The sequence below is a fragment of the Cebus imitator genome, unplaced genomic scaffold, assembly GCF_001604975.1.
Source record: "Cebus imitator isolate Cc_AM_T3 unplaced genomic scaffold, Cebus_imitator-1.0 Scaffold38, whole genome shotgun sequence".
NCBI classification, from domain to species: Eukaryota; Metazoa; Chordata; class Mammalia; order Primates; family Cebidae; genus Cebus; species Cebus imitator.
In genome coordinates, this window is record NW_016107353.1 from 1,367,805 (window position 1) to 1,390,164 (window position 22,360).

At 45.0% G+C, this 22,360-nt stretch overlaps 1 protein-coding gene and 1 non-coding gene across 9 annotated transcripts in view; both read left to right on the forward strand.

The window, feature by feature from the left end:
* ATP2B4 (ATPase plasma membrane Ca2+ transporting 4) overlaps positions 1-22,360 on the forward strand; it is a 116,594-nt gene that overhangs the window by 76,748 nt on the left and 17,486 nt on the right. For 6 of the 8 annotated variants that reach the window (XM_037737328.1, XM_017525367.2, XM_017525361.2 and 3 more), the window contains exons 5-16: positions 66-191; positions 661-786; positions 1,893-1,928; positions 3,494-3,655; positions 7,115-7,329; positions 7,951-8,193; positions 9,676-9,917; positions 11,233-11,464; positions 12,310-12,489; positions 13,480-13,567; positions 14,481-14,587; positions 22,154-22,345. In XM_037737328.1, the coding sequence (XP_037593256.1) occupies positions 66-191; positions 661-786; positions 1,893-1,928; positions 3,494-3,655; positions 7,115-7,329; positions 7,951-8,193; positions 9,676-9,917; positions 11,233-11,464; positions 12,310-12,489; positions 13,480-13,567; positions 14,481-14,587; positions 22,154-22,345 (1,949 nt within the window). The remainder of the gene's footprint in view (positions 1-65; positions 192-660; positions 787-1,892; positions 1,929-3,493; positions 3,656-7,114; positions 7,330-7,950; positions 8,194-9,675; positions 9,918-11,232; positions 11,465-12,309; positions 12,490-13,479; positions 13,568-14,480; positions 14,588-22,153; positions 22,346-22,360) is intronic. The other 2 variants (XM_037737329.1, XM_017525365.2) reach the window with 1 other exon arrangement.
* Positions 19,104-19,267, forward strand: LOC119470719. Its single transcript, XR_005199686.1, has one exon. It is a non-coding gene; the product is annotated as a U1 spliceosomal RNA (small nuclear RNA).

Here is a 22,360-nt window from a genome sequence, read left to right on the forward strand (position 1 = left end):
CCTCAGCCAGGTCCCTCTCCTCTTACTACCTCCTTCACCATCCCCATGTCCTCTTTGTGCTCTAGGTGATCTGCTGCCTGCAGATGGGGTCCTGATCCAAGGGAATGATCTGAAGATTGACGAGAGCTCTCTGACGGGGGAATCCGACCATGTCAAGAAGTCCCTGGAGAAAGACCCCATGTTGCTCTCAGGTATAGGCCCCAGCTACCCAAGTTTGCATCTACCCCCCTGCAAACAGCCAGGCCACAGGATCCAGACCCCGCTCTCTCTTCTGGCTATGTCCCATTTCCTTCCCTGGGGCTCAGCTGGGACAACAGCATTTTGGTGGGTGGAATACAAGGATATCAGTCAACCTAAATGAAGTTTTCCAGGAAACAAGTGTTATAAGGGCCTTGGAGGGGCTCTGCAGGTTGCAGGGGTGGGAGTGGGGGTGGGTGGGAGAGCCTACCCTAAAGCAGTTAGATACAGTTTCCTCCTTACTCACAATTTGCATGGTCTGTTTAAATGCACCCAACTCTTGACCTTTTCCTACTGTGCTAAGCACATCATTATCCATGGGGTAGGGAGGACTACTTTTTTCTTCTAAGTCTGTGTTTCATACCAAATCATGTCTAGGTATTTAAAAACCCACTCCTTCCCATCTTCTCCTTTCTCATGTAGGGACCCATGTCATGGAAGGTTCTGGCCGGATGGTGGTGACTGCTGTGGGTATCAACTCTCAGACTGGAATCATCCTTACTCTCTTGGGGGTCAATGAGGATGACGAAGGGGAGAAGAAGAAGAAAGGTAAGGGGCATCTGGAATGAGATTCTTTTTCTCTCATCCCCATGGACAAATAAGGAAGCGAGGGAGCAGATCTGGATAGAAAGCCTAGTTGAAAGAGTCTGCTGCCATGAAGAACGCAGATATCCAGACTGCTTGCCGAGATAAAGATGTAAATCCTTGGCTCCAGGGAGCTCTGATGAAAACCAGATCCTGGCTCTAGGCTCCCAAGTCAGGTGAATTTGAGCCTTGATTTTTGTGTCTAATGGTAGCTTGTAAAAGGATGAGTTATAAAGCTACTCTAAATGAACTGGTTAGGTGCTGTATCCCCAAATGCCTTCCGTGTACCCCTCCTTCTTCCCAACTTGCTTCCTCAAAGATCAGGGGGCAAAACGAACCATCAAGGCTAAGAGAAAACTGGCCAGAAGAATAAAATAGATTTCTGCTGAAACTGTGGGCTCTCAGTGGAAGACAGACACAGGAACGGTTAGCTCAGTCTTTGCCACTCAGTTGTTCCTGAAGGAAAGAATAACAGAGGCAGAAAGAGGAAAAGATACTAAAACCAAGTCTACACGTTTCCCTAACCATTCCTTCTTCCCTTAGGGGAGAGAAGGTTTCTACTACTTGGCTGGAGGATCATCTTGAGCTGTTTAGTGGAGGGCAGTTTGTGAAAAGGAAACAAAACACATTCTCTCAGGAACTAAACAATTCATTTCTGCAGCTACCTGCAGATGAATAAGGAGGAAGCTTGCCTGGTGCTGTTGAAGTAACATGAAGACACATTTCAGGGTCTTTGCCATCAGGCAGAAACAGTTCAAACCTCTCACTTCCTAATCCCCACCCCATTTTCCCAAGCAATGTGACTCAGGCCAGGAGCAAGAGAAAGCAGCTCAGGTGTGAGTATGCACTCACCTACATGAGCGTTTTGGTGGATATCACGAGGATTCATGAGAGCCTCTAGCAAGAATGAATGAAAGCAGAGATGTGAGCTTCCTTTACATTTATGTCCCTTCCCTGCAACCTGACACCTTTGCTGTCGCCCTTCTGGGCTCTAAGCAGGACGAACAAATTGGATCTCTTAATAGTCACTTTGGGTTTCGACCCCACTGTTTTCTTTCTTGTTCAAACAGGTAAAAAACAAGGAGTCCCTGAAAATCGCAACAAAGGTAACCTCTCCAACCACTCATTTATCATCTCTACCTGCCCATGCTCAAACCAGACCTTTCCAGGCCATCTGCCTTCTCCCTTTTCCTCTCCATAAGTCTGTTATCTGCTGCTCAGATGCCTCACCCTGAGGAAGGTGCAGAGATTTTTTGGGGTGGCCTCAAGGTCCTGATCCCAAGCTAAGATGAGACAACAGCACCCTCTGCTGTTGGCTCACAGAACCTCATGTCACGGTTTCTCTTGGGGAGTGCGTAGGATTAATCTGCTCTTCACAGGGAGGAGCGCTCTGCTTCATTGCCCTCAGCCTGATTTAAACACCAACAGTCATCAGTTTCTGGGTTGGAAGACTTCAGGGTCCTCATGGTGGAGGGAGGTAGGGTGGGCAGTCCCTGCACCCTCCTCTTGCTAGCTTCCTCATCGGTGTCCTCTTCTGGTCTGGATTCTTTCTCCGCTGGTCTTCCAAGAGGTACTTGGAGAGAGCCCTTTCTCTGTACCTCTCTCCCCACCTCCTTCTCTGTTCTCGCCACAGTCTGTTTTCTTCCTCCTGATCTGATGTGTGTTTTTCTTTTGGTGGCTGTGTTCACATCCCATCTCCATCTTCTTGTTTGTCAGTCTGACAGCAGGGACTACTCAGGAAGGGCATCCTATGCAAAGGGCTGAGCCCTACAGGGGTGAAGGTGGAGTGGTGCTGGGAGCCAGCAAGAACTGCTCTCTTGAGATGCTGCTAGAGATTTGTTTTTACTTTGTAACCCACATCATAGCAGTCTTTAGAAATAAAGTCATCTCATTGGAAAACCAGGGCTAAACAGAAATAATTCTTTAATTTTAGGTCTTAAACTCTTCTTTTAAAAGCAAAATGGATTTATATGTGTCTCTTTGTCCTTGCTTTCTCTTATTCCAGGAGGTCCCTCATATCAGCTTCTTCCCTCTCCCCCAAAAGACTTAACCCCAGGTCCCACCCTGTATCTCTCTACCTTTGTCAGGCAGGGAAGAAAGGGAATTTCCTTTTCCTATCCTTCAACTGCTAGAAGGAGCTGGAAAATACTCTGGATCTGGGGGTATATATTTCTTCCCTGACAGTTGAGAGAGAGAGAGAGAGAGAGAGAGAGAGAGAGAGAAACCATTTAACAGAAAATCTTGTGCTCTAGAAACATCTGCCAACCCTCTCCTTCAGCCCCTTTCTGCAGTAAAGATTCACTATTTTAAGCACTGAGTTCCAGGAAGGATGGTTGTTATAATAGTGCTTAGTGACATGATTAATCCCCTTGCTGGAATAAACCTGGCTTGGGGCTCTGAGGTAGTGCCAAGAAGCTGCCACTAAAGAAGAAATCTATACCCTAAAAGCACCCCTGTTTCATCTAAAGTCATTAGGATATTATTCCAAAGGCCTTAATAGAGCATTGAAGGCAAGTTCCGTGTCTAGCATGGGTTAGGAGTGGTCAGAACTGATGTCAGGGTCCAAGGCATATTCCGGAAAGGAGACAGGAGGGTTTTTTGTTTCCAACTGCCTGTCACTCAGTGCTACCGTCTTTCCTGCTCACCTGTCCTATTTGTGTGTATATTCTAGCAAAGACCCAGGACGGAGTGGCCCTGGAAATCCAGCCACTCAACAGCCAGGAGGGAACCGACAATGAGGAAAAGGAAAAGAAGGCAGTCAAAGTACCTAAAAAGGAGAAGTCAGTGCTCCAGGGCAAGCTGACTCGCCTGGCAGTTCAGATTGGGAAAGCAGGTGAGTACGGGTGAGTAGGGTAGAGCCTCCTTGTGGTTTATAATGTTATCCTGGATCCTCATCACTTTTATCCCCTTCTTTCTGCACCAACCAAGACTGACAGAAAGAAGCTAAATCTTCAGGATGGCCACTGTTTGGTTGCTCCCTAGGCTTTTTCAGAGAGAAATGTTTTCCTGTGTGTAAGAGTTAATGGTCCTGAGATCTCTTAATCCAAATGAATGAGAAGGAAAGAGCATATATTACAGCAGGGGAGATTCACATTAGCAAGAAGGAACACTTCAATAACTGCTTACCTGTCTCTTGCTTTGGGTTGTAAATTCCTTAAAGATAGAGAAGGCTGCAGCTTGCTAGAGGCATTTTCCTGACATAGTAGTAGGATCTGGCCAAGCACAGAGCAATAAATACCAAATAAGGACTGGAGGAAGAAGGACGGCTATGGTTAGAGAGGCTCTCTCCAGAGGAGAGTTCACTAAATGCACTCTGCATTTGAAGAAGTGGCTTCTCCATCACTGGCCTCTACATTTTCTTCTCTCACCACCTTCTTTCAATGGAGAGGGAGAATGGGGAGTGGGGAGAAGAAATAGAAAGAAGATTCCTACTTCAGTGGACATATCCCTCAAGGAATAGTCTTTTTTTTTTTTTTTTTTGAGATGGAGTCTTCCTCTGTTGCCCAGGCTGGAGTGCAGTGACACCATCTCAGCTCACTGCAGCATCCGCCTCCTGGTTCAAGCGATTCTCCTGCCTCAGCCACCCAAGTATCGGGGAGTACAGGTGGACACCACAACGCCCATCTAATTTTTTTATTGTTAGTAGAGATGGGGTTTTGCCATGTTGGCCAGGCTGGTCTCGAACTCCTGGCCTCAAGTGATCTGCCCACCTCAACCTCGCAAAGTGCTAGGATTACAGGCATGAGCCACCGTGCCTGGCCAAAGAATAGTCTTTTACCACTGTTTATTCTGACTCCACCTTTCTGTTTAGCACAATCATAATCAGCACATCTCTGCACTTTATACAGCTGTATACAACTTACCTGGGATTCTTGTTAAAGTATAGATTCAGTTCCGGGCGTCTGGTGTGGAGCCTGAGATTCTGCATTCCTAACAAGCTCCCATAGGATGCCAACACTGCTTATACAGTTTGCACACATTGGACAGCAGGGATTTATGCTGCCCACCATAGCAGCCACTCACCACATTGTGGCTGCTGGATTTTAAATCAATTAAAAGTAAATAAAGTTACAAATCCAGTTCCTGGGGCACATTGTAGTTGGTCACAAGCCACATGTGCTCGTGGCTGTCATATCGGACAGCACAAATAGAGAGATTCTTAAGCATCACAGAAAGATGTATTGGACTGAGTTGGCCTAACCTCTTCATGTCTGTTCTAGTACCCAGCTAATTTTAACTACTGTGAAATCTCTTGCATGTAAACTACACATGGATGAGATAAATTGCAGGTGCAGAATCAAGTTATTAGGCGTGGCACACAGGTTTGAAATATTAAATAGGCCTCACCTGACCCTTGCACTATTCTCCCAATCCCTGCCTTGTTCCTTTTATTTATTTATTTATTTATTTAGACAAAATCTGACTCTGTCTCCCAGGCTGGAGTACAGTGATGCTATCTCAGCTCACTGCAACCTCCGTCTCCAGGGTTCAAGTGATTCTCATGCCTCAGCCTCCTGAGTAGCTGGGATTACAGGCATGCACCACCATGCCTGGCTAATTTTTAGTAAAGACAGGGTTTTGCCATATTGGGCAGGTTAGTCTCAAACTGCTACCCTCAACTGATCTACCCCTGTCCTCAAGTGATATGTCTGCCTCAGCCTCCTAAAGTGCTGAGATTATAGGCATGAGCCACTGCCCCTGGCCCTTGCCTTGTTCTCAGAGTACAAGCTACCCGATGACTGACCCCTAGTCTCCTTTTTTGCTTTATTTTATATATCAGGCCAGTCCAGGAATAGGGTAAGGCAAGTCAGATGCCTTCCACCACCTGGAGAGTGAGTTCCTTCTTAAATTTTGCACCCTCAGTGTCTTGCTTCTCCACCTGAGTCCTGGCCCTAACCAGGCAAGGTACAGAAGAATTTGCTTTCATTTATATCATCATCTCTAGTTTGCTGGGAGACCCCCAAATCATCAGGCCCTCGGGAAAAGCAAATACCAAAACCAGACAATGATTTAAAGCAGAGCTTTTCCCAAATATTGTGTCATAGTTAGGGACAGTTGTTCCCAGATACTGATTCCATCAGCCCTCAAAGCAGCCAGGCAGCACCCATGGCAATCAGAACCCCTAGGCCAATAGGTTTTGACCTTGAGCAGTTTTTTTCCACGTACTGTAATATGTAGGGTAATGAACCATTCCCAGTTTGCTTGGAATTTTCTCAATTTTAGCAAAATCCCACATCCCTGGAAACTGTTCAGTCTCAGGGTGGTTTGGTCACCCTACCAATGGGCCATACCAAAGACCTCTCAGTACTTTCATTTCCTCATGTTTAAAAAAGTGGTGATAATAGTAACCTATTTCACAGGGTTGTTGTGAAGTGCTTGCCTGGCCCGCAGTAGGTGCCCACATAAATATTTACTATTGGCTGGGCGCGGTGGCTCACGCCTGTAATCCCAGCAATTTGGGAGGCTGAGGCGGGCGGATCACAAAGCCAAGAGATCGAGACCATACTGGCCAACATGGTGAAACCCTGTCTCTACTAAAAAATACAAAACTTAGCTGGGCGTGGTGGCACGTGCTTGTAATGCCAGCTACTTGGGAGGCTGAGGCAGGATAATTGCCTGAACCCAGGAGGCAGAGGTTGCGGTGAGCCGAGATGGCACCTGGTGACAAAACAGGACTCTGTCTCAAAAAATAAATAAATAAATATTTACTATTATTGGCATCTTCTATGTGTGCCATGAAAAGAGAAAGGTTGGGAAGCACTGTCCTAAGAGTTAGTCATGCAGGTGATGCACTGGCACCACAGAGACATTGCTGTAAACAAGACGTGAACCATTCAACATTCAAAGGTTGGTAGGGGAGAAGTCAAAATTGATAAACCACTAGGAAGTGGACAAGTACAGTCATGACATTATGAATTGTAGGGAGAGGGCGGGTGTAGAATAGGATCGCAGAATGCTGTTTCAGGAAACAAATCAGCCCCCTGACTTATTAATGAGGAATTTGGTCTAGGAAACAGGCTCAGAAAGGGTCAATGACTTGTCCAAAGCTGCAAGTCAAGTTAGTGCAGTGCTGAGAATAGAACCTGTGTCTTTGAAATATGAAGCCAGTGTCTGTTCCCTATGCTGTAATGCACAAGCAACAGAAAATGGGCCAGGAATTTTAGTAAGTCTTCCTGGAGATGGTGGTTTTAACAATTAGCAACAAAGGCTACAACTCATGCCAATCCAACTCTGGCTAGGGACCCAGGAACACCCTCAGGCCTGGGTTCATGTGACTTGTTTCTCTGGACAGGTCTGATCATGTCTGCTCTCACGGTTTTCATCCTGATTCTATACTTTGTGATTGACAACTTTGTGATAAATCGCAGACCATGGCTCCCTGAATGTACTCCCATCTACATCCAGTACTTTGTCAAGTTCTTCATCATCGGCGTCACTGTACTGGTGGTGGCTGTGCCAGAGGGGCTGCCTCTGGCTGTCACCATCTCACTGGCCTACTCTGTGAAGGTGAGACTGGAACAATCCTATCTCTTTCTTTAGGATAGAGATGGGAGGGAAGCCTACCATGTAACCTTTAGCAAGCCATTCTATCATCAATAAACGTTGGCTGGTGCCTCACAAGAGCAGAAGCCCCTGATATTATGGAAAGATCATTTCCATCAGATGCATCAATGTTGAGATGACCCAGTAGAATCTTAAGAGAAAGACAAAAATAGTATCTTGGATTTTTTTTTTTTTTTTTGAGACAGTCTCAGTCTGTCACCCAAGCTGGAGTGCAATGGTGCAACCTCAGCCTCCAGGGTTCAGGTGATTCTCATGCCTCAGCCTCCCAAGTTGATGGGATTACAGGCATGTACCACCATGCCCAGCTACCTTTTGTAGAGACAGGGTTTCACCACATTGGCCAGGCTGGTCTTGAGCTCCTGACCTCAGGTGATCTGCCCACCTCAGCCTCCCAAAGTGCTGAGATTACAGGCATGAATCACCATACCTGGCTGGTATCTTGGATTTTTGTGTGGGACTAGAAGATGAAATGTGGAGAGATGTTGGGTGGAAAATGGCCTTTGACTTATATTTAGAAGAATCCAGTTGGTCCCCTTCTCAAGTCTCTTCTCTTCTCCTTTGTAGAAAATGATGAAAGACAATAACCTGGTACGGCACTTGGATGCTTGTGAGACTATGGGCAATGCCACCGCCATCTGCTCTGATAAGACAGGCACGTTGACCATGAACCGCATGACTGTGGTGCAAGCTTATATTGGGGGTATCCATTACCGTCAGATCCCAAGCCCTGATGTCTTCCTGCCCAAAATCCTGGACCTTATTGTCAATGGCATTTCTATCAACAGCGCTTATACCTCCAAGATTCTGGTAAGCATTGCCTTTGCCTAGACACTTAAAATGGGTGGTTGGAAGAGAAAATCAATTTTCTCTGAAATGAACCCCCTTATTCTTTACACTGCCTAAATTGTGGTCCCAAATCCTATTTCTCACTCTGGAGTGAATGTGTTTGGGTGAGACTAGGGAAGAATCCCTGGGAGTCAATGGAGGGTTGGGGGTAAGGGTCTGTGAGAATCTGTGGCCAGAAACTATCCTCCTAATTAGCATATGAAAGCTTTGTCTCTAAGGAGAGACCTCATGCTCATTGTAGGATTGGGCTTAACAGAAGTAAATTACTCACTTTCCAGAAACAAGCACAGAGTATTAGAATAAGGCGCATGCAGGGTGAGACGCCAGCACTACCCCTAGAGGCAACCACAAAACCCCTGAGTCATGGATGGCACAAGGATCACAGTTACCACTGACCACTCTCTGCTCACTCTTGAAAAAAACAGGCTGAGGCCGGGTGCGGTGGCTCACGCCTGTAATCCCAGCACTTTGGGAGGCCGAGGCGGGTGGATCACGAGGTCAAGAGATCGAGACCATCCTGGTCAACATGGTGAAACCCCGTCTCTACTAAAAATACAAAAAATTAGCTGGGCATGGTGGCACGTGCCTGTAGTCCCAGCTACTCAGGAGGCTGAGGCAGGAGAATTGCCTGAGCCCAGGAGGCGGAGGTTGCGGTGAGCCGAGATCACGTCATTGCACTCCAGCCTGGGTAACAAGAGCGAAACTCCGTCTTAAAAAAAAAAAGAAAAAAACAGGCTGGGTGTAGTGGCTTACATCTGTAATCTCAACACTTTGGGAAGCCAAAGTAGGAGGATCACTTGAGCCCAGGAGTTCAAGAGCAATATAGTGAGACCTCATCTCTACAAAAAATAAACAGAATTAGCCAGGCATGGTTGCACACCTGTAGTCCCAGCTACTCGGGAAGCTGAGGTGGGAAGATTGCTTGACCCTAGGAGGTCAGGGCTGCAGTGAGCTGAGATCATGCCACTGTGCTATGTCAAAAAAAAAAAAAAAAAAAGAAAAAGAAAAAAGATGCCAGGTGTTGTGGCTTACACCTGTAATCCCAGCACTTTGGGAGTTGAGGTGGGCAGATCACCTGAGGTCAGGAGTTCGAGACCAGCCTAGCCAACATGGTAAAACTCTGTCTCTACTAAAAAATACAAAAATTACCTGCGCATACTGGCAGGTACCTATAGTCCTGGCTACTTAGGAGGCTGAGGCAGGAGAATCATTTGAACCCTGGAGGTGGAGGTTGCAGTGAGCCAAGATCATGCCACTGCACTCCAGCCTGGGCAATAGAGCGAGACTCTGTCTCCAAAAAAGAAAAAAACAAAAAACAAATGTTATTTCCCCCATGTGCTCCAGGTATATATGTGAAGGCTTTGTAAATGAGTCCCTTCCTCCCTAAGTTCTCTGCCTTGTCAAGGCATCTTACTCAAGAGTGCTTCATATTTCTTCTCCCAGCCTCCAGAGAAGGAAGGAGGCCTGCCTCGTCAGGTGGGCAACAAGACCGAGTGTGCTCTGCTGGGCTTTGTCACAGATCTGAAGCAGGATTACCAGGCCGTGCGTAACGAAGTGCCTGAGGAGAAGCTCTACAAGGTGTACACCTTCAACTCAGTGCGCAAGTCAATGAGTACTGTCATCAGGAACCCCAATGGTGGCTTCCGTATGTACAGCAAGGGCGCCTCCGAGATCATCTTGCGCAAGTGAGCACCCCTGCCCGCTCTGCTTCCCTTCAAGGTCCTCACCTCAGGAAGGCATGGGTGCATGCCCCACACTGAACCCATGCAAATGAGGGAGACTTCCAGCCAGGAGGTGACATAATAACTAATATCCCAGCATCTACTCAGGCCACGCATGCTTTTTAAGTGCGTAAGGTGGCTCGTTGTATTTAATCCTCACAACTCATTAAGGTGGGTACTATGATTATCGCTGTTTTACAGATTGAGAAAACAGAAATATAAGGAAGTTAAGTATCTCGCTCAAGGCGATACAGCTGCTAGTGGCACAGCCAGGATTCAGACCTGGACGACCCCAAGTTTCCATTTCCTAATCTGAAAACAGAGATAGTAGTACTCAGCTCCCAATAGTACTACCCACCTCACTGTAAATGATTCCATGTATGTAAAAGCCTCACACATAACAAGTACTAGAAACATTCGTTCTGTGTTCTCTTTTCCTTCCCATTCCCATTTCTGATTACAGGGAATTTACATAACTTTCAAAGTGACTATTTGGCTGAGTGCAGTGGCTCACACCTGTAATCCCAGCACTTTGGGAGGCAGAGGCAGGTGGATCACGAGGTCAGGAGTTCGAGTTCAGCGTGGCCAACATGGTGAAACCCCGTCTCTACTAAAAAAAAATACAAAAATCAGTCAGCTGTAGTGGCGTGTGCCTGTAATCCTAGCTACTCAGGAGGCTGAGGCAGGAGAATCACTGGAACCCGGGAGTTTGCAGTGAGCCGAGATCGTGCCACTACACTCCAGCCTGCGCAACAGAGCTGTCTCCAAAAAATAAAAAAAACAGTGACTATTAATAGATTACCCATAGATCATCAAAAGTTGACCCTACTTAGGTATAGGGCCAGTAGGGCTGAATTAACCAGTGCCCCAACTTGGTTTTAACCACCTTCTTTTAATCAGCACATTCTTGTATAGAAAACCTCCCCCCACACCATCATGCAGTGAGCAGTGTTCTACATAGTCAGGATTGAAAAAGTCTCTCTGCCTTCAAGAAGTTCAGAAGAGCAGGTGATTCACAAATGACTCAGCGTTGCATTCACATATGGGTAAGAATAGATGACACAGAGAACATACTCTCTAACCACCTAGACCTTACTCCATCCATAGCCCACCCACCTTGGAAAGGGACTCAGCTGGGTGATGGATGAAGGAAACGTTTGGCCATGGTTAGAGCAATGTCTTCAGGAATAATACAGAGTTGCCAAAATGTCTGTCAATGGTTGTAAAAACGTATTGAATGGGAAGAGAGACACCGTGTTCTTACTGTGCGCCTCCGCAGGTGTAATCGAATCCTGGACCGGAAAGGGGAAGCAGTGCCATTCAAGAATAAAGACCGAGATGATATGATACGCACTGTCATTGAGCCCATGGCCTCTGATGGACTCCGGACTATCTGCATAGCTTACCGGGATTTCGACGACGCAGAGCCCTCTTGGGACAATGAGAATGAGATCCTCACCGAATTGACCTGTATCGCAGTGGTGGGCATTGAGGACCCTGTGCGCCCAGAGGTGAGCCACTCAGGAGTCTCAGGAAATGGGGTACTACTTCTCTTTCTAGTTGTGACACCAGGCAAGCAACCTGACTGCTTCGCACTTACAGGGATAGATGTTTCTGTGCTTCCTGCTTCACAGGACTGCTGTGGAGTGACAATTTGATAGACTGTGGCATTCCTAGGGTTAATGATGTCTGAGTGGTGAGAAGCAAAGGGCTTATTGGGCTCATTATTTGGTAGTTAAGCTTGTCAGGAGGCCAATTTAACCAGGACACCAACTTTGTCTTCAGCTCCCTCCTTTCAATCAACACATTCTTTTTGAGTACCTGCTGTGTGCTGATAACTATTCTAGACACTAGGGGATTGAAAAGTCTCTGCTTCTAAGAAGTTCAGACAGATGGACTGTTAATTGTCAAGGCCCAGAGGCATGAGAGGGTGTCATGCATGTGGGAAATTACAAAGAGCTGATAAGGCTGGAGCGTTGGCCAGGTGGGTGGAGAGTGGCAAAAGCTTCTCCACCTGAAAAGACAGAAAAGACAGCAGTGGCCACATGGCAAAATGCCATGATGCACTGCTGAGTGGTCCCCATTGTAAGTGGAAGAGCAAGTTTTTACACCTGGATCCCAAAGCAAATTCCCCTTCAACTCATGGCACAAATAGGGCAAATTCAAATATGACGGCTGTGGGTAGGACAGAGTGAGATGGCACCGAGCAGTATCAAAATGACCAGACCTAGTCCATGTCACATGGCACCACTTCTAAGGTGCCTCTCTCCTGTCTGCCACAAAGCGACCGATGAAAAGGGACAGATGAGCAGAGTCTCCACCCATCTGTGCCTTCCCCTTTCTTCACTCTCCATAGGTGCCAGATGCTATTGCCAAATGCAAACAAGCTGGCATTACTGTCAGAATGGTGACAGGTGACAACATCAACACAGCCCGGGCCATCGCCACCAAGTGTGGCATTCTGACACCTGGGGATGACTTCCTGTGCTTAGAAGGCAAAGAATTCAACCGGCTCATCCGCAATGAGAAAGGCGAGGTGGGTCCTGGATAGGGGGAACCAGGACCTCACCTGGAAAGGAAGAGGCGGGTTCTAGCCTAAGGTATCTGGGTCATGTCAGGGAAAGTGGGTGGTTTCTGAACTGAAAGCTATTCATTGTGAAATATCTCCTTGTACCAAAGCTGCTCGTATGGTAAAATTGGGAGTTGCCAACCAGGTGCGGCGTCTCGTGCCTGTAATCCCAGCCCTTTGGGAGGCTGAGGTGGGAGGATCGAGACCATCCTGGCCAACATGGTGAAACCCCGTCTCTACCAAAAACATAGAAATTAGCTGGGTGTGGTGCGCATGGCTGTAGTCCCAGATACTTAGGTGGCTGAGGGAGGAGAATCGCTTGAACCTGGGAGGCAGAGGTTGCAGTGAGCCAAGGTCACGCCTCTGCACTTCAGCCTGGTGACAGATTGAGACTCCATCTAAAAAAAAAATAAATGGGAGTTGGCTTTGTTCTCATTAGCTTCATTCATAAGCTACCTTTTGAGACAGTGCCACTAACTTTTCATGTCTTTCTGCTTTTTCAGTCATGAAATGATTTTGTGCTGACTTCCCCCTAGCCCACCCCTCCCGTGTTCCTGCCCTTTGGCTAACAGTGGCTAAAGGAGAATGTGGCCTGGCGGTGGCACAGATCCAAACTTTCCTGAGCTGCATAGAAATCAAACCTAAGACCTCAGAAGCACCACTTTACCTGTCCGAGCCAAGAGCCAACCCTGGCCCACCTCCCCTTAAGGCTCTGGGAAAGGGGGGATTGGCTCCTAGGAAGGGCCTTGGGAGGAGAAGGGAAAAGCAGGGCCTGAATGATCATCATCCGTGAATCTACCCTTATAGACTGGTTGGCTGTTTCATCTCTGCTGAAGCCTGAGTAGCACTCCCACGTGGGACTGTGGCGTACCTGATCTATCAGTGGATGGAGAAGTAAGATTTTCCCGGGTAGCTTTTCTGGGTTTGACTGATCCAGGTGTGGTCTGGTGTTGGCAGGTAGAGCAAGAAAAGCTGGACAAGATCTGGCCTAAACTTCGGGTCCTGGCGCGATCTTCTCCCACTGACAAGCACACCCTGGTGAAAGGTGAGGTTCGCTTCCAAATAGGTGCCTGCCATAGCTGAAGGTAGGCCAGAGTGAGGACAGGTAAGAACCACCAGCCAAAGCCACTCTCCTATCCGAGTAGGGAGGTCTTAGGAGAGCTCCCAGGCTAGAGGGGAGAACATACAGTTAGCAAACACCTGAGCCCTTGGTGAGTATGACGCACAATAAAGTTGTTGGGTTTTTATTTTTTTATTTTTCATTTTTATTTTTGGAGACAGACTCTTGTTCTGTCACCCAGGCTGGAATGGAGTGGCGCCATCTCAGCTCACTGCAACCTCTGCCTCCTGAGTTCAAGCAATTCTCCTGCCTCAGACTCCTGAGTAGCTGGGACTACAGGCGTGTGCCACCATGCCCGACTAAGTTTTGTATTCTTAGTAGAGACAGGGTTTCACCATTTTGGCCAGGCTGGTCTCGAACTCCTGACCTCAGGTGATCCACCCGCCTTGACCTCCCAAAGTGCTGGGATTACAGGCATGAGCCAATGCACCTGGCAAGTTGTTCGATTTTTAAAAACATGATCATATCGCATTTACTAACAGTACTGTGAACTAGGCAGGGCAGGTATTCCCATTTTATAAATAAGGAAGTTTGAGGCTGAGAAGACAAGTAACTTACCCAAACTGCCCAGCTGGTATGTGGAAATGGTACAGTTTGACCCCCAGGTCTCTGCCTTGAAATCCATCCAGTGTTTTTTTCATAGCTGCCTTAGGGTACCAGATGAGGACAGACTTAGTTTAGTGCTACCCATGAACAAAATTACTGCTCTTGGGTGGTTCCTGCAGAACCTGTAGGAAAGGGAAAAGGGAAGGAAAGAAGAAAGTAGGACTGTGGGTGGTAAGAACTGAGGGGTAGGAGAGATCAGAAAAGCTCACTGTGATATGTCCGTTTCTCCCAGGCATCATTGACAGCACTGTTGGGGAACACCGGCAGGTCGTGGCTGTCACTGGTGATGGCACAAATGATGGGCCTGCTCTGAAGAAAGCGGACGTTGGTTTTGCCATGGTAAGCTCAGCACAGTCTCTCTCTGATTGCAAGCTGCCTTCTCCATCAGGAAGCCAGGTCCGGCTTCTGGTAGCCTGCTGCTTGCTATACCTGCACAGCCCACGGTGTGCTCTTTTCTCCAACCCCATCTCTCCTATCTACCTGACCAATCATAATATACGTAACTGGGGACCCATCAAGGATGAAGAATAGATAAGAGGGAGGGAAGTCGGCCAGTCACAGTGGCTTAAGCCTGTAATCCCAGCACTTTGGAAGGCCAAGGTGGGTGAATCACCTGAGGTCAGGAGTTCGAGACCAGCCTGGCCAAAATGGTGAAACCCTGTCTCTACTAAAAATACAAAAATTAGCTGGGCATGGTGGCATGTACCTGTTGTCCCAAGCTACTCAGGAGGCTGAGGCAGGAGAATTGGTTGAATCCAGGAGCAGAGGTTGCAGTGAGCCAAGATTGCACCACTGCACTCCAGCCTGGGTGATAAAGTGACACTCTGTCTCAAAAAAAAAAAAAAAAAAAAAAAAAAAAAAAAAAAAAAAGGGAGGGATGTCATGAAGGATCATCATGCAGGAAAGCCAGACCAACATAAACTTGCCCATAAACATGTGATGTTGTCAACTAGACAAACTAGAAGATTCGTGTTCCCTGTGGGAGATGCATTTTGTGGCTGGCACCGTTGGGTTCTCTGCTTTTCACTTGTGAGGCCAAGAGCATCAGAATCACTTGGAAAGTTCCTTTAAAATCACATGTTCCAAGGCTCCACAGTTGAATTTCTTAATTCAGTAGGTCTGTTATGAATACCAGAATTTTTTTTTTTTTTTAACAGCCACACCAGTTAATTCCGATGTTCAGAAAGTTTGAGAAGCCCCCCTGGATTCGATCCTCAGACTCAAGCAGTTTATGATTATAAGCCTCCCATACAGATTGTACTGTTGGTGATTTGTAGCGGTGGAAGGACATTTAAGAAGTAATCTTCTTTAGGGAACTCTTTTTTTTTTTTTTTAAGGTTTTTATTCTAGGAAATTTCAAGAACATGCAAAAGTAGGGAGACCTGACAGGTACCTGTCACTCATCTTCAACTATGATCAACACATGGCCAGTCTTGTTTCAGTGATCCCCACATCTATGTCCCCAATCTTCATCTGAATTATTTTTGAAGCAAATGCAAGGCATCATGTAATTTCATCCTTAAAAATTTCATTATATGAGGGGGAGGGTGTGGGGTGAAAAAAATTTCATTATATGCCTGTAAATAATAAGTATGTATCAAGAAACTATATCTAAAAGAATCTTAATACCATTATCTCAGAACAAAATTGATGTTTCCATACTATCATCAAATATCTAGTTTGTTCACATTTTCCTAACAGACTCATAAATGTTGTTTTTATAGTTTATTTGCCCAAATCAGGATTCAAATAAGATCCATACCTTGCAATTATTTGATACATCTGTTAAGTCTCTTAACCTATAGCAGTGGCTCTTGAAGTGCCTCTCCTTCCAGCTGCACCGGTAGTTGTACAGCTGTTCCAGCTGCATAGTAGGTTTCTATACCAACCTATAGAAAACAGATTCTCAGTCCCCATCCCAGGTTTACTGAATTGGAAAGCCTGGAATTGGGACCCAGAAATCATTTTTTTTTGTTTGTTTTGTTTGAGTAAAAAGAAATAAAACAGGTACTTAATAATCGTAATGCAGGCAAATCTAAGGCCATGTGTGAAATACCATTTCAATGAGGGATCTTGAAGAAGATGAAGGATTTTCATTTTCCCATTTAGCTTTCTTTCTTTTTCTTTTTTTTTAAAGAAAAAGAAAGAAAAAAAAAAATGAAGGAGAGGAAGAGGGAGAACAGGAGTATTGCTCTATTGCCCAGGCTAGAATGCAGTCTGAAAATGGGTATTGAAAACCTCTTTTATGCCAATAATTGTGCTTAATAATTGAGACAGGAAGAAATGAGGGAAGAAAATAACAAACAAGCAGCCAACCAATATTTCATTTAAACCTGTGAAATGCTATACAATTATTGGAGAATGATTTACTTCACTTTTAGAGTAGGTGTGATGTGGTACTGATAAGAGTGTATATTTTGTGTATTTGAAGTGGAGAGTTCTATAAATGTTTATTAAGTTTAGTTGTTCCGGATCTGAGTTCGAATCCGTGATATCCTTGTTAATTTTCTGTCTCATTGATCTGTCCAATATTGATGTTAAAGTCTCCCACTATTATTGTGTGGGAGTCTAAGTCTCTTTATAAGTCTTATGTATCTGGGTGCTCCTGTATTTGGTGCATATATATTTAAGATCATTAGCTCTGCTTGTTGCATTGATCCTTCCTTCTTTGCCTCTTTTGATCTTTGTTGCTTGAAAGTCTATTTTATCAGAGGCGAACTCCTGCTTGCTATTTATTTATTTATTTATTTATTTTTGCTCTCCATTTGGTTGGTAAATTTTTCTCCATCCCTTTGTTTTGAGTCTTTGTGTATCCTTGCATGTGAGATGGGTCTGGATGCAGCATATCAATGGCTTTTGGCTGTGTCTTTTGATTGGGGGATTTAGTTAATTTAAATTTAAGATTAATAGTTTAATACTGCCATTTGATACTAGCTGGCTGTTTTGCCCATTAGTTGATGTAAATTCTTCATTATGTTGATGGTCTTTACTTTTTGGTATATTTTTGGAAAGGCTGATATTGGTTGTTCCTTTCTATGTGTAGTGCTTCTTTCAGAACCTCTTGTAAAGCAGGCCTGGTGGTGATGAAATCTCTGAGTACTTGCGTGTTCACAAAAGATTTTATTTTTCCTTCACTTGTGAAGCTTAGTTTGGCTGGATATGAAATTCTGGGTTGAAAGTTCTTTTCTTTAAGGATGTTGGATATTGGCCCCCACTCTTTTCTGGCTTGTAGGATTTCTGCTGAGAGATCTGCTGTGAGTCTGATGGGCTTCCCTTTATGTGTAACCTGACCTTTCTCTCTAGCTGCCCTTAGTATTTTCTCCTTCATTTCAACCCTGGTGAATCTGATGATTATGTGCCTTGGGGTTGGTCTTTTTGAGGAATATCTCTGTGGTGTTCTCTGTGTTACCTGGAGTTGAATATTGTCCTGCCTTGCTAGGTTGGGAAAGTTTTCCTGAATAATATCCTGAAGAGTATTTTCCAGCTTGGATTCATTCTCTTCGTCACATTCAGGTACACCTATCAAACGTAGATTAGGTCTTTTCACATAGTACCATATTTCTTGGAGACTTTGCTCGTTCCTTTTTATCCTTTTTTCTCTAATCTTGTCTTCTCGTTTTATTTTATTAAGTTGGTCTTCGACCTCTGATATCCTTTCTTCTGCTTGATCAATTCAGCTGTTAAAATTTGTGCATACTTCGTAAAGTTCTCGTGTTGTGTTTTTCAGCTCCATTAATTCACTTATATTCCCCTCTAAATTGTCTATTCTCGTTAGCATTTCATCAAACCTTTTTTCAAAGTTCTTAGTTTCTTTGCATTCGGTTAGAACAAGTTCTTTTAACTCACAGAAGTTTCTTATCATCCACCTTCTGAAGCCTACTTTTGTTAATGAACACACTCATTCCTCATCAGGCCTTGTTCCGTTGCTGATGAGGAACTGTGATCCCCTGTAGAGGGAGAGGCGTTCTGATTTTGGGTATTCTCAGCCTTTTTAGGCTGGTTTCTTCCCTTCATTATAAATTTATCCATCTGTCGTCTTTGTGATTACCAACTTTCTAATTAGGTTTCTGAGTGGACATCCAACTTGTTGATTCCCAGCGCCTGAATCTGAGCAACCCACTGCGCCAGCTAAAACAGCAGCGTTAAGATTGATGGTGCTTTTCTGCCTGGGAATCTCCAGTCTGGCTTCCTTAATAGGCAACTCTGCCTTCTCGGAGCTCCAAACGTCGGCCAAAAGGGGAGCCAGTCCGGTTTACTCTGCACCGAGAACCACCGCACTGAGGCGCTGGTAAAACCGCTGCACTGGCCACAAGAGTCACGCTGGCGACCCATGGGGCTCCTCCCCTGGGAATCTCCTGGTCCTTGAACAACAAAAATTCCTTTGAAAGTATGGCATCCTCTCATTCTCTGCGCTTTCACTGGGAGCTACAATCCCGAGCTGCTAGTGATCAGCCATCTTGGATCTCTCTCTCTTAATTAATTATGTTAAATCTGTTCATTGTGTTTTGACAATGATTCTCAGTGAGTCTGATGCACCCTAAACTTTAAGAACCACTGATCTGGCCGGACGCAGTGGCTCATGTCTGTAATCCCAGCACTTTTGGAGGCCGAGGCAGGTGGATCACGAAGTCAGGAGATCGAGACTATCCTAGGCTAACACGGTGAAACCCCATCTCTACTAAAAATACAAAAAATTAGCCAGGCATGGTGGCACGAGCCTGTAGTCCCAGGTACTCTGGTGGCTGAGGCAGGAGAATCACTTGAACACAGAAGGTAGAGGTTGCAGTGAGCTGAGATTGTGCCACTGCACTCCAGCCTGGGCGACAGTGAGACTCTGTCTCAAAAAAAAAAAAAAAAACTTATCTGGCAGGGGAGATACCATGATCACGAAGGTGGTTTTCCCTGGGCAAGGCTTATCCATTGCACTCCAGATATGCTGACCCCTGCGATTTCCCCAAATGTGGGAAACTTAACTGCATAATTTGTGTTAGTGGGGGACTGCGTTCATGCTTTCCCTTGACAATTAAAAAGAAAAAAAAAAAAAAGAAAAGAAAAGAAAAGAAAAGAACCACTGATCTTATAGGTCCCCAAAACCACCCCTATATTCATGGATTTGCTAAGACGACTCATGGGACTCAGCATATAGTTGTACTCAGGACCGAGATTTATAACAGGGGTGTAGTAAGAATACAGTTGTATCATAAGAGAAAAAGACACTGGTGGAGTCCATCCATTTGCAGTCTTTCTTATGCACTCCCTCCCATGAGGAGTCAAACAGAGTCCATTCTTTCCCCAGTTGTGAAAACAGCATTATCTGTGTGATGTTCTGCTTAGGGAAGCCCATTACGGACTTGGTACCCAAGGTTTTTATTGGGGCTGGTCAAATAGGCACCTTCTGCCTAATCCATACCAAAATTCCAGACTCCCAGGAGGAAAGCAGATGTTCAATACAAACCATACTGTTTGGACACAGTCTAGACACAATGAGCCACCCTTATCAGTTAGTTGTTGACTGGGAGCACTCTGAGAGCTCATTTCCCAGATGCCAGCCAAGGGCCCACCCTGCAAGCATTCCTTCCTAAAGATAGCAGTCTCAAGCCTGCTATGCCAACTCTCTTCTGCACAATCCCCCTCCGTCTTTTTTCCTAGCAACGTAGTTTTAAAGGAATCGGCTTATTTGTCTGCATAGACTATCTCTCAGTGTGGATTTTGTTGATTATTTCACTGTGATTTCCTTTAACGTGTTATTTTCTTCCTTACATTTCCTATAAGCAAGTAGTTGTTTCTATAAGTTATCAGATGCTATACCTTTTCTTTCATTGAGGGCTGCAAAATGACAATATTGTAATTATTTATTTATTAACGTAAATACTTCTCTAAAAAGAAAATCCCCTTCATTGACTATTTGATTACTCTGAGGTTCTAACCCTACATGAAAGGTGGGTTTTTGTTTTGGTTTGGTTTGGTTTTTTACTTGCTGGTTTTTTGTTTTTTTGGTTCTTTTCCCCCTTTGGTTCGTGTTCTCTGATGGAGTTGCAGGTTTTTTCAATTGATGAGTTGGCATTTTAGGAACCTCCAAAGGTGACCAATGAGTGGATTTTTTTTTAAGTGTCATTATGAATTCATAGCGACCCATCCTTAGGCAGTGACCCACCGTTAAGCAGAAGAGGCCTCTTCAACATTGCTGAGTCCTTTAGATAAAACCCCAGTTGTCTTTAATAACTTTTTTTTAATTTTGTTTTTAATCTAGGTCAGTGCAAAAGTAATCTTTCTTGGTTTATTCCTTGGTTCTTGGTTCTTTTTTATCCTGGATATGAAATCGTTCATTTTTGCAAGGATTCCTGCTTCTTTTTAATGTGAAATGGTATTTTTATTTATTTGTTCGTTTATGTTTGAGACAGGGCCTTACTCTGTCGCTCAGGATGGGGTGCAGTGGGGCAATCTCAGCTTACTGCAAACTTCCCTTCACAGGTTCAAACAATTCTCCTGCCTCTTCCTCCTGAGTAGCTGGGATTACAGGTGCCCACTGCCACCCACATCTAATTTTTTGTATTTTTAGCAGTGATGGGGCTTCACCATGTTAGCCAGGCTGGTCTCAAACTCCTGACCTCAAGTAATCCACCCACCTCGACCTCCCAAAGTGCTGGGATTACAGGAGTGAGTCACCATGCCTGGCCTGAAATGGTATTTAGAGAACACAATTGAAACTCAAAGGCATTCCTTGCCACTGAGTAGATCTTTGTTTCTAAGCCTTTTCAGTGGACAAAGCTAAGAAGTATGCTCTTAAGCCTCACTTGTTTTTGTGTTTGTTTTGTGTTTGCTCACAAAGATAAAATACTTTGTGAATTCATATTTATTTTTCATTTAACTTTAGAATTACATACTTCTTTTTATTTCACTTTTAGAAGAAATAATAATAAATAATAGTTTTAAAAGAATTATAGATGTCTAACTTCCTGTAATCCCAGCTACTCAGGAGGCTGAGGCAGGAGAGGAGACTCACTTGAACCTGGGAGTCGGAGGTTGCAGTGAGCTGAGATCGCACCACTGCACTCCAACCTGGGCGACAGAGTGAGACTTTGTCTCAAAAAATATAAATAAATAAATAAATAAAATATGTAATATATTTATGGCCTTCCCCCTCAGCTAAGTGATACCATACCATACTCTTTTTCTGCCTTTCTTTCTTCACCTAACAACATAACTTGGAGATCATTTCATAGTAGTAATTATAAGGCTAAGTGATACAGAGAGACCCCCCATCTCTACAAAAAATTTAAAAATTAACTCAGCATGGTAAGCAAATGCCTGTAAGTCCCGCTACTCAGGAGGTAAAGGTGAGAGGATCACCGGAGCCCGAGATGTGGAGCTTGCAGTGAGCTGAGATCTTGCCACTGCACTCCAGCCTGGGCAACAGAGCAAGACCCTGTCTCAATTATTTTTCAATTTAATTTAAAAAGAAGATTTTGAACGAAGATGAAACTTCTGAACTGTGCTACCATACCACTACTCCTAGAACAAATGTAGAGTTTCTCAAAGGTGTTGGAATGACACGGGCTTAAGTGAGATACTGGCAGTGGGAACAGAAATGTAAAAATTTGAAGGTAGAATGGATAGGATTTGCCCTCAACCTTTTAATTAGTTTCCAAGGTTGAGGGGGTAGGAGGGGAGGGAGAAAGGGATATCAAGATGACTGTAATTTCCAGTCTGGGCTCAGTAGTATGGGTGGTGGCATCAGGCCCCACCTTCCTTTCTATAGAGTGACGGTGTCGCGTTTTCTCTTTCTTTTGTGTGTCGAATGTGCCCTCTAGTATTTACACTGACTTCTGAAGCTTCCTGGAGGTCAGGAAATGGAGGCTGGGCTCCATCCACTCCCTCACTGTTTTCCCTCCCATCTTACCTCAGGGCATCGCAGGCACAGATGTAGCAAAAGAGGCTTCAGACATCATCCTAACAGACGACAACTTCACCAGCATTGTGAAGGCAGTGATGTGGGGACGAAATGTCTATGACAGCATCTCCAAGTTCCTGCAGTTCCAGCTCACTGTCAACGTGGTGGCCGTGATTGTAGCCTTCACTGGAGCCTGTATCACTCAGGTGAAGGCGGTGTGG